The sequence below is a fragment of the Eumetopias jubatus genome, unplaced genomic scaffold (genome assembly GCF_037043125.1).
Source record: "Eumetopias jubatus isolate StellerSeaLion01/CBP00866 unplaced genomic scaffold, mEumJub1_p1.0 scaffold_114, whole genome shotgun sequence".
Classification (NCBI taxonomy): domain Eukaryota; kingdom Metazoa; phylum Chordata; class Mammalia; order Carnivora; family Otariidae; genus Eumetopias; species Eumetopias jubatus.
This window is the reverse complement of record NW_028274920.1, coordinates 419,401-433,519: the sequence shown is the minus strand read 5'-3', so window position 1 is coordinate 433,519 and position 14,119 is coordinate 419,401. Positions and strand designations below refer to the sequence as shown.

At 42.8% G+C, this 14,119-nt stretch overlaps 1 protein-coding gene across 17 annotated transcripts in view; it reads left to right on the top strand.

Annotated features, from left to right (window-relative positions):
• Positions 1-14,119, top strand: part of LOC114203734 (putative phospholipid-transporting ATPase IIB) — a 55,889-nt gene that overhangs the window by 19,353 nt on the left and 22,417 nt on the right. For 14 of the 17 annotated variants that reach the window (XR_015767501.1, XR_015767500.1, XR_015767499.1 and 11 more), the window contains one exon: positions 1,681-1,854. Coding sequence is in view for 3 of the 17 variants with exons in the window: in XM_088020718.1 (XP_087876844.1) it covers positions 1,681-1,854; positions 2,639-2,687 (223 nt within the window). In the remaining 14 variants the exon portion in view is untranslated. Of the gene's footprint in view, positions 1-1,680; positions 1,855-2,638; positions 3,651-8,672; positions 9,843-14,119 lie in introns of those variants that run through there. The other 3 variants (XM_088020720.1, XM_088020718.1, XM_088020719.1) reach the window with 3 other exon arrangements.

Genomic DNA, 14,119 nt, shown 5'->3' with positions numbered 1-14,119 from the left:
CAACAGAATTCTGAGACCCAAAATGTTAATGGTACCGCTGTTGAGAAGCTCCACGCTAAGGATTGCAATATACATAGCTAACTTTTCACTGTTCATATTTTACACTTAATGTAAGCTATGGAATTGCCTGCTTCTTACAGGATAGCCGCCATATCAATTCACATCTTTCTACACTGAAAACTTCACCAGATGATGTGACAGCTTTTGCTTTCAATAGTCATACACGTTTTAAAGAATTTTGTGTTCTTTATTTCCAAAAATCCAAGTTTCTTGATGGTATCATTTTTCTTCGTCTTGAAACTTTCTTTAGCTTTCTTTTGTATGAGGTCAGATGGTAACATACCCTCCAAGTTTTATCTTTCATCTGAGAATGTTTTTGTTCTGCCTTCATTCCTGGAGGATCTTTTTGCTGGATATAGAATTCTGGGTTGAGCCTTTTTCCCTTTCAGCACTTAGACATGGAGTTCCTGTCCTCTGGCCTCATCTCTCTCCATGAGAAGTCCATGGGCATTTGAATTGATGGGCTTCTCCATGTAATGAGTTGTTTTCTTCTGGCTCCTTCCAAGAATTTTTCCTTCATCTTTGCTTCGAGTAGTTTGATGAGTGTGCTTTTTGTGATTTCCTTTGACTTTATCCTGTTTCAGCTTGCTGTTGTCTTTAAGTAGATTGTAGTATTGTCTGGCACTCATTTATGCTGTAGTTGTGGGCTTGGTTGGTTTTATTTGTCTTGTATAAAGTCTGTGGACTTCAGAGGGTGCGATGGGAAATTTCAGTTTCAGTGACTACCATCATGTCCCGGGGACACACAGGTCTGTGCTCTGATTTTTACAATTGAGGTGAATACCTACCACAGGTTTGATGTAAAATCAAATAAGATAGCATTCGTGGGCTCTGCAATCTACTTTCTGATGAATTTTTGGTTCTCAAAGTAAGCTTTTAGTTTTAAAATGTACATATGTCTGTGATTGAGGAGAGATAAAATGGGAACTTGATACAGTAGGCTGCCTGTTTTTGGAATCAGAAGAGGATTATTGAACTCTGAAAGGGATGCTGGTTGTGGAGGAAATTATTTCCTTGAATAGAAAATTCAGAAAAGGGAATAACAGAGACAGAGAGTAAGTGTAAGTGGGACATAGCATCCTTGCTGCGTATATCAAATCTGACAACAAACCAAGGGACCGTGTTCCCACCTTTCAAAAGAAGATACTTCCATAGTTCAAAAGTCACTTCCACGACTTTGATGAATGTAAAGTTGGGCACATTTTACATCCAATCGATCTGTAGCAGAGTATTTAGATATGACCTGGAAGTATACATTTTTTGCTAATATTTTGGGTGATTGTTTTTATATTCCTGAATTGAACACCATGAGTGGGTGGTACTGTTGAGCTGACTGTTCACACCAGTGGCTTTGTGGAGGGCTCCCCTTCTAGCGTGGTCATGTTCGCTTCCTTGGGCAGCCTGTTCCTTTCCTTCTGACCCTGGCTAAATACATTTTTTGTAAAGGAAAGTAGCATCCCTTATTTATAATGGTTTGCCTCTGCTGTAGACAGCTTAGTTTGAAGAAAAAAGAAAAATGTGGTTAGTAGAATGGGACCAGCTCTTGTCTTAAATAATACCCTTACTGGTGACAGAAGGCTGCTTGGCCTGCCTCAGCATTCTCTCCTTACCTCTGACCAGGTACCAGCTGGAAGATGAGTCTGCCCATTTGGATGAAATGCCATTAATGATGTCTGAAGAAGGCTTCGAGAATGATGAAAGTGATTACCACACGTTACCACGAGCTAGGATCAGACAGAGAAGAAGAGGACTAGAGTGGTTTGTCTGTGGAGGATGGAAGTTCCTCTGCACCAGGTTTGTGATCTCTTGCTGCCTAATTTCCTATGCCCTCAGGTATACAGTTAAGGTATTTAGAAGCTCGGCTTCTAACATACTTATTTTTATATCAAATAAAGAAGACACTCTCAATGAAATGACATAACGGAAAGTGTTAAACATTAGTCAAAACCAAACATTGCTAATCAGAAAAGGACAGAATGCCAAGGTCACTTTCTTTTTTTAAAGATTGTATTTATTTATTGGTCAGAGGGAAACAGAGAGCACAAGCAGGGGGAGCGGCAGAGGGACAAGCAGACTCCCCGCTGAGCAAGGAGCCTGATGTGGGGCTCGATCCCAGGACCCTGGGATCATGACCTTGAGCTGAAGGCAGACGCTTAATCGACGGAACCACCCAGGCGTCCTCAAGTTCACTTTTTTCATGCGACGTTTAAATGTTTAGAAAGTGGAGAAAGATTAGTGGTTTTGTATTGATTGCATGGTAGAGTCAATTCTGGTCACTGTGTCAGCATTTGTAAACCGTGCTCTCTTCCATCTTCGGTCCTGCTCTCATCCAGAAAGGCAGGTAGGGGCCTGTAAAATGCAGTTTAATAATACTGTAACTCTGTGTATTATGGGCCTGTAAAATGCAGTTTAATAATACTGGAACTCTGTGTATTATTTGACTCAAATGCTTTGACTTGGAAGAAGATTCTTCAGTAAATTTAACCAGAAAGAAACAAAGGTAAGACCTGCTCATATTTAAACAAGTTCACTGGTGGTTGAGATAAACTTCATCAGCTGTGCTCACCCTTGACTTTAGAGGCTGGTCTGTGAAACCACACTCTGTGTCTAGGACACTTGGCCATTGACTGTCCTCCAGCCCTAGGGACGGGTAGAGCAAGATTTCAGCTGACTGATGCCAACATAACTTGAGTGGGGTATGTCGAATAAATTACTGCTTTGATAGTCTTTCTGCTCTTTAAAGTTTGTGGTCAGTGCCTTTCTTAACCATCATGAACTTAGATCCCTTTGACCATAAAAGAGATACAAGTCATTGTAGAAAGATACCTTATATATCATCCTCATTATCTCTTTAGAAGTTTGTAAAAAGATGTTTTTACAACCAATTTGATTTTGGGGTCGGCTCACATAGTGGTATTCAAACAGTGGTGTGTGGACTCCCAGGGACTCTGAGGAATCCCTCAAAGAGATCGACCACGCAGAATCGGGAAGTGAGCCTGAGCAGGATTTAGGCTTATCACCCCCTCTCAGCTTCCAATTAGTGTCTGTCTTTATCTTTCCTGTATATTGTAAGCTGTTCATATGAAGAAGCAATTTCATGGCTAAACAAGGCTTTAGAAATCACTGACTTGTGTTACTAATTTTTAATGAGTGAGACAGTTTTTTCACAAAACATTTTCTAGGTTAAATAGCCAATATTCCTGGAGTATTCTTTGGGGGTACTTAACCTTGTCTAGACTTAATTCCTTTTAACAGTTGCAGGGCTATGCAGAATTGTTTTTTCTTGTGTCCCTTGTGATGCTTTGTGCTTTTCAAGGGGTTTATCTACTTTCAAATATATAAATTCCTGTAATAGAAAATGTATGAGGTTCTGGAGGGATGTCACATTTTATTATTCCTGATATTGTTAATTTATCTCTCCCTTTTCCCTGTTAATCTTGATAGGAGGTTATCAGTTCTTTTCAAAGAGCCAAACTTCTGGTGTTGTCTTTGCTTTTGAAATTTTAAGCTTTTATCATGAAATAAATCCAGACTTGAAATAAATTCACTTTTATCTTGAAATAAATCCAAACTTATAGAAAAGTTGCAAGAATTCCTCTTATGCCCTTTGCCTAAGATCACTAATGTTTAATCTTTTGCCACATTTATTGACCATTCTCTTTATATCTCACTGTTATTTTCAGAGTGATTTCAGACGAGGTTGCTTGTTACTTCACTCCTCTTTGATCTTAGTGTTCCGTGCATGTTTCTTAGGAAGAGGCTATTTTCGTACATGGCCACCAGGCAGTTGCCACGTTCAGGAGATTTTGCTCTGACACAGCTCTGTCTCCTGCCCACAGAGCACCCTTCCTCTCTAGGCTGGCCTGGCATTTAGGTGGCCATCTCCATGAGCCATCTCCATGAATCTGGAGCCACTCTTGCCCTAACTTTGTCTTGCATTCCATTGATGTTTATGGGAACTACACAACAGGTATTTTATAGAACATTTCAGGTTTTGGTCTGTCTGAGGTCTCCTCGCCATTAGATTCAGGTTAAACATTCTCTGGGACACTGTATGAGTGACACTGTGTCCCTCTTAGGATGTCTGCTTCCTGTGTCATTGAAGTCTGGTCTGCCCTTAATTTTTTTCATACTGAGTTTAACTTGCCTTTCTTTTTCTGGCTTCGTTAGATGGATTCTCAGGTCACCAGCATTGTACTTTTTTCTTTTTTAAAAATAGATGCATTTCAGTTTTGACACATGGTATTATTATTACTATTTAGTTCAAAATATTTTGATTTACATTGCCATTTCTGCTTTAGTTGATGTTCAGTTTAGAACCATGCTGATTAATTTCCAGTCAGGAATTTTCCTGATTATCTTTTTGTAATTGACTGTTATCTTTTTTTTTTTAAAGATTTTATTTTTTATTTGAGGGAGAGAAAGTGAGAGCAAGAGAGAGAGAGCATAAGCGGTGGGAGAGGGGCAGATGGAGAGGGAGAAGCAGACTCCCTGCTGAGCTGGGAGACTGGAGACACTGGGGCTGGATCCCAGGGTCCTGAGATCATGATCTGAGTTGAAGTCAGACGCTTCATGGACTGAGCCACCCCGGTGCCATGTGATCGACTTTATCTTAATTCCACTGTGGCCCGAGAACATACTTGGGATTTTTTTCTTTCAGTCTCTGTAATGTGTTGAGACTTACTTTATGATTCATCGTATATGGGCAGTGTTAGTCAATTTTCTGTGTGTATTTGAAAAGAATTTGTCCTTTTTTGTTGACTGTGTTGCTCTGTGTTGCTTTTTTTTTAAAAAGATTTTATCCACTTATTTGATTAATTTGTTAATAGTCTTGTTTGAATCTTCTGTATTCATATTCGAAGTTTACTTATCAGTTACTGAGAAGCTTGTGTGAGTCTCAACATCTTTGAGGATGTGTCTACTGCTTTAAATTATGTCATTTTGCTTTATATATTTTAGAGTATGTTATTAGATGATGCGAGTGTAGGGTTACTAACTCACTGTTGGATTGATCTTTATCTGATAATATTTCTTCTATGTGGGCTCATAATGTCTATCTTCAATGAAATGATACCAGCTTTCTTTATTTTTATTTCTTTATTTTAATTCCAGTTAGTTGACATGCGGCGTTATATCAGCTTCAGGTTTCCATACGTCACCCTGTGCTTAACACAAGTGCCCTCCTTCATCCCCTTCACCTGTGTCCCTCCCCCACCCACCTCCCTCTGGTGAGCGACAGTCTGTCCTCTGTTATTAAGACTTGTTTCTTGGTTTGTCTCTCTCTTTTGCTCTCTCTCTCTCCCAGCTTTCTTTGATTAGTATTTGCATGGTATATGATTTTCATCCTTTTACTTTGTTTTATTTAAAAAAAAAAACTTTTCTGGCGGCGCCTGGGTGGCTCAGTTCGTTAAGCATCTGCTTTCAGCTCATGTCATGATCCCAGGGTTCTGGGATCCAGTCCCACATCAGGAGCCTGCTTCTCCCTCTACCCGTGCCCCTCTCTCCTGCTCATGCTCTCTCACTCCCCCCCTCTCTCAATAAATAAAATCTTAAAAAACAAAACCTTTTCTTTTGAAATAATTACAGCTTTACAGGAAATTGCAAACTTAGTATAGAGGGGTCCTGCTTATCCTTCACCCAGTTTCCCCCAGTGGTTGCATCTTTCTTTTTTTTTTTTTTTAAAGATTTTATCCATTTGTTTGAGAGCGAAAGAGTGAGCCTGAGGTGGGGAGGGGCCGAGGGAGAGGGAGAAGCAGGCTCCCTGCTGAGCAGGGAGCCCCAGGTGCAACTGGATCACTGGACCCTGAGCCAAAGGCAGCCGCTTAACTGACTGAGCCACCCAGGCGCCCCCCAGTGGTTGCATCGAACCAGAAAGTTGATGCTGGTGTAAACTGTGTATAGTTCACTACGTTTTACTACATGTGCAGGTCTGTGTAACCACCACTGCAGTAAAGATACAGAACTGTCCCATTACCGCAGGTGTCTCCTGTCTGCTGCCTTCTATAGTCATGTTCTCTCTCCTACCCCAGGCCCTAGCCTCTGGCAACCACTAATCCGTCTCTATTTCTATAATTTTAATTTTGAGAATGTCAAATAAGTGAAACCATTCAACTTGTGATTTTTGGAGATTGGCCTACTCCAGTCAACACAGGGCCCTTGATAACCACTCACGTAGTTGTATCGATAGTTTTTCCTTTTAACTGCTGACTGGCATTCCAGGGGATGGATGAATGTTTGTTTAAGCATTCACCTACTATAGGACACTTAGATTGTTTCAAGTTTTTGGATGTTCCAAATAAAGCTGCTATGAATCATCATGTACAGGTTTTTTTTTTTTTTGTATGGACATAAGTTTTCCTCTCTCTGGGCTAAATGCTCAGGAGTGCGGTTGCTGGGTTGCATAATAAGCATATGTTTAGTTTTTTATGAAAGTGCTGAACTGTTTCCCGGAGTGGTTGTACCATTTCACATTCCCACCAGCAGTGAAGGAGAGATTCAGTATCTCCTTGTCAACCTTGTTGTCGCTGTTTTTTATTTTAGCTGTTAGAATATGTGTGTACTGACAGCTCTTTGTGGCCTCAGGTTGTTTGCATTTTCTAAAGGCCTAGTGAGGTTCACTGTCTTATTTGCCATAGGCATGTCCTCTTCAGTAAATGTGTCTGTAGGTCCATTGTATTTTCTTCTTGGTTTGGTTTTTTTTCTGGTGAAGTTTTAAGAGTTCTTTATATATTTCACTTGTGAGTCTTCTGTTAGGTGGGTAGTTTGCAAATATTTTCTTCCATTCTGTAGCTTGTCTTTTCATCCTCTAAGAGTTTTTCCACAGATCCAAAGTCTTTCATTTTGATGAAGTCCAACTGTTTGTTTTTTTTCTTTTGAGCACTGCACTTTGATTGTCACGTCTAAGAACTTTTCACCCAGCCCTGTGTCTCAAAGATTTTCTTCTGTAAGTTTTATAGTTTAACATTATTTAGATCCTTTTTGAGTTACTTTTGTACAAGGTGGGAAGTTTTGGTTTAGATTTATTTTTTGCCTATGTATATCCAAATGCTCCAGCACCATTGTTGAACTGCTTTTATGCCTGTGTCTCTGGTCATTTGGCTGCACACGAGTGGGGCTTGCCTGTATTGTCCCTTCGTCTGCCCTGCTAGTGCTACCCAGTCTGGAGAACTGTCTCTTTATCTAAGTCTTCAAATGGGGTAGGTTGATTCCTTGTATTTTATTCTTTTTCAAGATTTTCTTAGCCATCTAGCTATTAGGCCTTTCCATAGACATTTTAAAATAATCTAGCCCAGTCTGTAAAATCTTTTCAGGGATTTTGATAGGAATTATGTTTTACCTGTATATTAACTTGGGGGAAATGACATTTTATTGTGTTGAATCGTCTAGATCACGGTTTACCTCTCTCCATTTATTGAGAACTTTGACCTTTTTATCAGCATTTTGTAGTTTTCAGTACACAGGTCTTATACATGTTCGATTTATTCCTAAGTATTTCTTCTTCTTTTTTTTTTTTTTTCTTTTTCCTTCTTCATGTTTGTAACTGGTATTTTAAATTTTGGTTTCCACATGTTCATTGCTGGTGTATAGAACTAGAGTTGGATTTTGTGTTTGTCTTGTATCCTATAGCCTTGCTAAACTTACTGTTAGTGCCAAGAGTGTTTGTGTAGATTCCGTGTAATTTTCTACTTGGACAATCCTGTCATCTGCAAACAGTTTTATGTCTTTGTTTTATAGCCTGTATGCCTTTTCTTTTCTTTTTTTGCCTTATGGGTCTGTCTGGAACATACACTATTATATGGAATAGCAGTGGTGAGTGTACCTTCTTGCTCCTTGTTCATAGTCCTAGAAAGCTTTCAGTATTTCACCATTAAGTATGATGTGAGCGATGGATTTTGTTTTTGTTTTTTTTTCCTAGATTGCTCATCTAAAACTATTGACAGTTTTCTTAATTAAAATCTATCTTGTATTGGGTTAGTGTCCATACAGACAATCCTGTCAGATTCAGAAGCAGGATCTGGAGATGGAGGTTTCAGTGTCCTGTCATCATTGGGATTAAGGGAAGCCACACAGAAGGATGACGTTTCTGAAAACGTCAAGGGACATGTGGTGTAGGTCTTTGAAAAATAAAGGAAAGGGACACCTTGGGGGAGAAAGACAGTTTTGGGAAAGCAGACTACTGTCCATCCTTTTAGGCAGGGGGAAGGGTAGGAGTGGAAGAGTGAAGTGGTGGTGGAGAGGATGACTTTTACCCTTAGTTGGGAACGTGGGGTCATTTGAGTGGGGAGGCGACGGGGATTCAGATGAGGACTGAGAACGTGGGAGAATCGGTCGTGCTTTGGTGGAGAGATCAGTCACCGACGACGGAAGGTCAGTAGTCGTGCATTTGTTTGGAATCCAGTGTCATGTTAGGACTGTCTGTCCGTGAGAGAGCCTGACCTGTCGCAGACTTGGCAGTGGAAGTGTGGCTGTGGGAGCTGGGGGTGGGGGGTGCCCAGGGCTGTGAACCGAGGAAAGAGCTTGCAGCAGAGGAATCTGGGTGGAGCCGCCATTAGAAGTCATCTTTTCATGGCTGTGGTGTGCAGCTCACAGCTGTGTGTCCTCCACGCGCGCAGGGCGAAGGCATGAGTGGGAGCCGTCCTGCCGGTGCTCTTCTCCGTGGTACGCACCTTCTTCGGGAGCTGGGCGTCCATGCTCAGCACTGTCTACAGCCAAGAACTGGAAAAGTCCCTCTTGTGATGGTCTGGGGCCAAGCCAGAAACTGAACCAAGGTCTCCTTTGACAAACCAAAGCCCTTGCTCTTTGCTCTGTGGTCTGGGAAAAGTGCTAGGGTGAGGAGTTGTGCTCCCAAGAAGACTAATCCTGACTGGTGTCTGTAAGTGGATAAAGGCCGGTCTCGCCATCCTAAGGGGAACCCGGCATGAGGATCGCTGGAGTCGAGGAGGCTGAGAAGCTGTATCTGTGTGCATGGAGAATCACTGAATGAATGCTACAGGAGCCGTCAGAGATGGCTGAAAACACAGAGGAGGTGGGCGTGGGTACTTACAGGCACAAACTCTGAGGACACGGACCGTTTAATGTTAATGGTGTGGACTCTAAAATTAGGGGGCTTGTGTGCTATGGAAGTGGTACTTAATCCGTGCTCCCAAAGAGTTGCCAACAGTTACGGACTTTTAATGTTAGGAGTCTTTTCATAGTGTTGAAAACATTGTTGAATTTATTTTTTGAAGGTTTTATTGATTTAAGTAATCCCTACACTCAACATGGATCTTGAACTCACGATCCCGAGATCAAGAATCACACGCTTTTCTGACTGAGCCAGCCAGATGCCCCCATTGTGGAATTAATTATGTTTGGTCTTTTATAGCACTTTGTTTTTACCAAATGGAACATAGACAAATTTTGGATTTTATTTGTAATATATTACTTTTTTTTAAAGGAAAATGTTAATATTCCAGATGTAGATGTTAGCAAAACACCCATGTTTGGGGGACATTAAAACAATAACACATAATAGATGTGTATATAAACTCTTTATCTCTGTAAGTGGTGATCGTGTAGATAAAACTAACTGAACCGTGTTGGTGGGTTCTAATCAGTCTGTATGGCACTGACGTGTGTCTTTTTTGCTGTACGGAATAAGCAGTGATCCGGGATATTGTCGGCGCGCTTCTTGTTCAGTGCTATCTGCCATACTGAGAAATTACTGTTTAAATTAAAAACTGCACCTTGGGTGCCTGGGTGGCTCAGTCGGTTAAGCGTCTGCCTTCGGCTCAGGTCATGCTCCCAGGGTCCTGGGATCGAGTCCTGCATCGGGCTCCCTGCTCGGCGGGGAGTCTGCTTCTCCCTCTGACCCTCCCCCCCTCATGCTCTCTCTCATTCTTTCTCTCTCAAATAAATAAATAAAATCTTTAAAAATAAATAAAAACTGCACCTTACACAACAAAATTGTACATCTAACAACTTAGATTAGCTTTATTTTCTTAATTTCTTACAGATTTTTATTTTTGAGTATTTGTTACTTTTTTCCCCCTAAATGTTAGGCATTATAAAATACAATGTTTATTAACATTATTAGGTGTTGGATCAATGAGTAGGAGATACATAAAATTACTTAGTTTAATTGCAGGAGGAAATGTTGGTGAATATTGCAATAAAGGTAGGTAGCAAATAACAATAATGAGTTGTAAGTATTTCAGTGTATTTCTGTTTGTAGACTCCGACTAGTGAGGCTTATTTTAAAATTATTCTTCCGAGTTTTAGCAACTGAGTGGGCTTTAATTTCTTCATGGCTTAAAAACTGCTTTCTCATTTTTATTATTTGGTAAAAATTGCAGCTCTGACACATTGAAATTTTACTGTAATCTGCCCTCTAAAACTTGGACTGTCCTTCCTGTGAGTTCCTGTGATGCACGTCGATACGCTAGTTCTCTGGGGCTGGTGGTGGTGTCTCTCAGGAGACTTAGATTTCACTTCTTACCAAAAGTCACTCTGTCCCTTAGGAAAGTGGAGCCACTGAGTGCATTTTCATAGGAACAGTGGGGTGGATAGGTGGGTCGGGGGCGGGGGCGGGATGTCAGATACCGGAACTGTTCCTGTTCTTAGTGGGTCTCTACACTTTCAGGGAACCTGCAGCACATGTGCAGTGCAGAAGCATGGGGAGATGCTAATCTTTGAAGAAGATAGTAGGCTGTGCCGCTCTTGGTAACCATGGGTACCTGTTGGATAGCATAAGTGTCTAAATTTGGTTGTGTTGGGAAGAAGGCTCTCTAAAGTTTGGGAGTTATATAACTATGGCTAGTTAAAGCTTTAGGAGACAGGATCTTGGTATATTAAAGGTACTTTATTTAATATGAGAGTATTACTTTGATTATAGAGGCCTTTGTGAAAAGCTGCTACTCCTACAATGTTGTAAGGAAGAGTACACTTTGTGCAATATTGGATTTAGTGTCACTTTGCCTTGATGATGGCAGGTGACTTATATATAAATGGGGAGTGTCCCCTGAGTGATCACACATTTAGAAAATGCTCCGTCTGCATGGAAGTATTATCAGCTGCGGCTCCTGGTTATTTTCTCCCACCGTCTCTGAGGTTCTCCCTTTCCGTATCAGTATTTACCAGTATATTTTACTAAAAAATTGTCCATAATTTTATTTTCCTGCTTAGCTCTACAACTTAGTAAGGCTTACATTTACTTTTTGGGTTACAGATTTTGTTTCGTTTTGTTTTAAATGTTTGGTGTTTATGCCCTTTACTCTTTGCATTCAAGTCACCTGTCTTCCTTTCTGGTCCTGTTTTCTGTCTGCATCATCCAGTGGCAATTCTGGTGGTGCTCCAGGCTTGTAAAACCTCAAGCGTTGTATTCATTTAATTTTGTGAAATAGCGTGTGATTTGATTATGGCTAACGACAACTTGCTTCTGTGCTTGCATAAGCAAATAATTAGTAATAACACTTTTGTTTCTTGATAGTTCTTAGTAGCAAAGTGTTACAAATAGTTGAGTTACATCTCGGAAGTCTGGGGATCTTGGGTTTTTTTTTTCCCTCTACCAGGTTGTAGAGAAAAAAATTAGTAAACTGTTGAGTTATATGTGTTTTTAGCCCCTGGTATTTAATTTAGAGTTTATAGCGTGGAAGCCTTTGGAACTTCGTGGGTCCTCGGTTGCAGGTACAGCACACAGTGTGTTGTGTTGAGGTTTTTCTTCTGGCTGTGGTCTGCAGCGTTCATGTGACACACACAGTGGTTTTGCATTTCTAGAGCCTTTTGCCGTAAACTCGGTAAAATCCACGTTTCCTAAATTTTGTATTTATTTTTCACACACTTAATTTTGCCTGTCTTCTATTTCATCTTAGATTTGTCTGACTTGTGTACGTTAAACTGTCATATTAGGCAGTTAGGTGTTTCAGAACAAGAATTCGTATTTGAATACCTCGCTGGACGATTTTCGCCATCATCGCAGTGCTGCAGGCTTGTGTCTCATCTGCTGGACCTGCTGCGCTGTGCTTCCCACGGGCAGCCCTGCCCCTGACACTCCCGTGACGTGGGAATGGTCTAGGTCTGTGGTGTCCACTGTGGGAGCCAGTGGCCAGGACGGCTCTCGAGCCCTTGAAATGTGGCTAATGTGACCGAGGAACTGGGCTTTTTATTGCACTTCATGTGAATTCGTATGAAAATAGTCACGTGCGGCCGGTGGACGCTTCGCTGGGCAGCGCAGGCACGGACCCTTGTTGTGCCAGAAGGAGCGTTGGAGCCCTCCGAGTGTGACTCAGGGCGGCTGCGCGGTGCCGGCCGCCCCCCGCGGTGCGCCCCGCCCCCCAGCGCGCTCTGTCCCGTCACCCGCGCTCTCGCGCACGCGCACGCAGCCCCTCGAGCTGCTGGGCGCTCCTGTGGCGTCTGTTCCGGGCGTTTGCCGCGTTCTGACGGGCCCGGCCTGCCGTGGGGCGGCGTGAGCACTGCGCTGACGGGCTGCGCACAGTCGGGCTCTGCTCTCCGCTCTGCCCCCGCCTGGTTGTCTCGTCTCAGAGAAATCATGTACCTTTCCGGCCTCCCGTTCCCGCCTGTGTAAAATGTGTGAGTCTCCCGTCGCTGTGGTGCCGCCGCAGGTGTCGGACTGATTACATCCCGAGGAGGGCAGAGCCCCTCCGAGCTCGCACGGCGCGTCTGTCTGGTGCAGCGGGACCGGAGGTGTTCGCGCCTCAGGAGAACGTGTTGTGTGCAACTAGTAAGAGGTTGGCGATTCAGAGCTGCCGCCGGGAAGGACTGGGGAAGGCGCCCCTGGAGCGCTGGGCTGTGCGGGCTGGTGCTGCGGGGAGGGGTGCGTGTGGGGCCGCGAGGTCTGCCGGTGGCCAGGGGAGTCGTGCTGGAGGGAAGAAGCCTCGTGAGAAGCCTGACCTTGGTGCAGGCCGCGTGGTAGAAGCAACAGGAGGTGAGAAAGAGTGATTTGAAGCAGATTATATTGAATTTGAAGCCTTACTTAGGTTTTTGTTTCATTCAAGCATGAGCAAGATCACATATCCCTGATATTTTACTGAAATCTACTTAACCCCCCCCCCCCCGCCGCCAACAAAAGGCAGTAAAGGCGGGAATACGTACTGTGGCAATCTTATTCGCTTTAACAATATCCTGGTTTGTAACTGCTGGGATTTAAAAGTATCCTTTATGTGTGGAGGATGCTATCTGTTCTTAAAAGTTGAAGTGGGATGGGTCCTAGGGGGTGGTTTAGAACCGACCTGCTTGGCTGTGCCCCTGGCACTCAGGGTTGCCATCCCAAGGGAGCTCCTCAAGGTAGCAGTGCTCCCCGTCCTGCAGGCGGGCGAGAGGTGGATGCCCACACCTGGAGGGCAGACTCCTGTCCTTCCGGACTGAAGATTTTCTGTGCACAGCTACGAAATAGGCAGAGATTCAGTAGAGATACACCGATTTCAGTTTATAGGATGCCACCGTGGGTGCTGTCCAAAGTAAGGCGACTTCTGAAGATTGTGTCAGTGTGATTGGAGTAAAGGGCTAGTGCGCCCTCCCCACCTGCCGTGGAAGACATGCAGTGATTTCAAGATGGAAGTCCTGATATGCCAACTTCATTTTATAATCACACCTCCTGAGACTGACATTGTCACACAAAATTTCATGTTAATTTTTCAGCTGAGTCTCTCACAGAGTGAAGTTCAGAGCTTCTGCCTTTTGCTGCTGGCTTGCTGGTGTAGCCCAGACTACACCTAGAAGATACAGTTCAACAACCTGCCTTCATAAGCCATTCTAGGTCTCCTTCTGCAGTTTGGAGATTTGAGCAAAGCCAAACTGTTAATGCTGAAGTTTAAATTCACGATTCTTATTTTATGCTTAGTTTAGGCGATTTTGATACCTTTTCACCATTTTCTTAAGTATTTTGGGAAAAGTTTATTCTCTCTATCCAAACATAATGGTTTGGATGTCCAGGAAGTGGAAGTGTTTGTGCTGCTGGAGTCCTGACACTATGGCACATGGACGGACTGGAAGATAGCTTTAGCCCTATCCCCTTAAACATCAGTGTTCTTTCCCAATATTGAATGGAGCCGTAAGTCTTCAT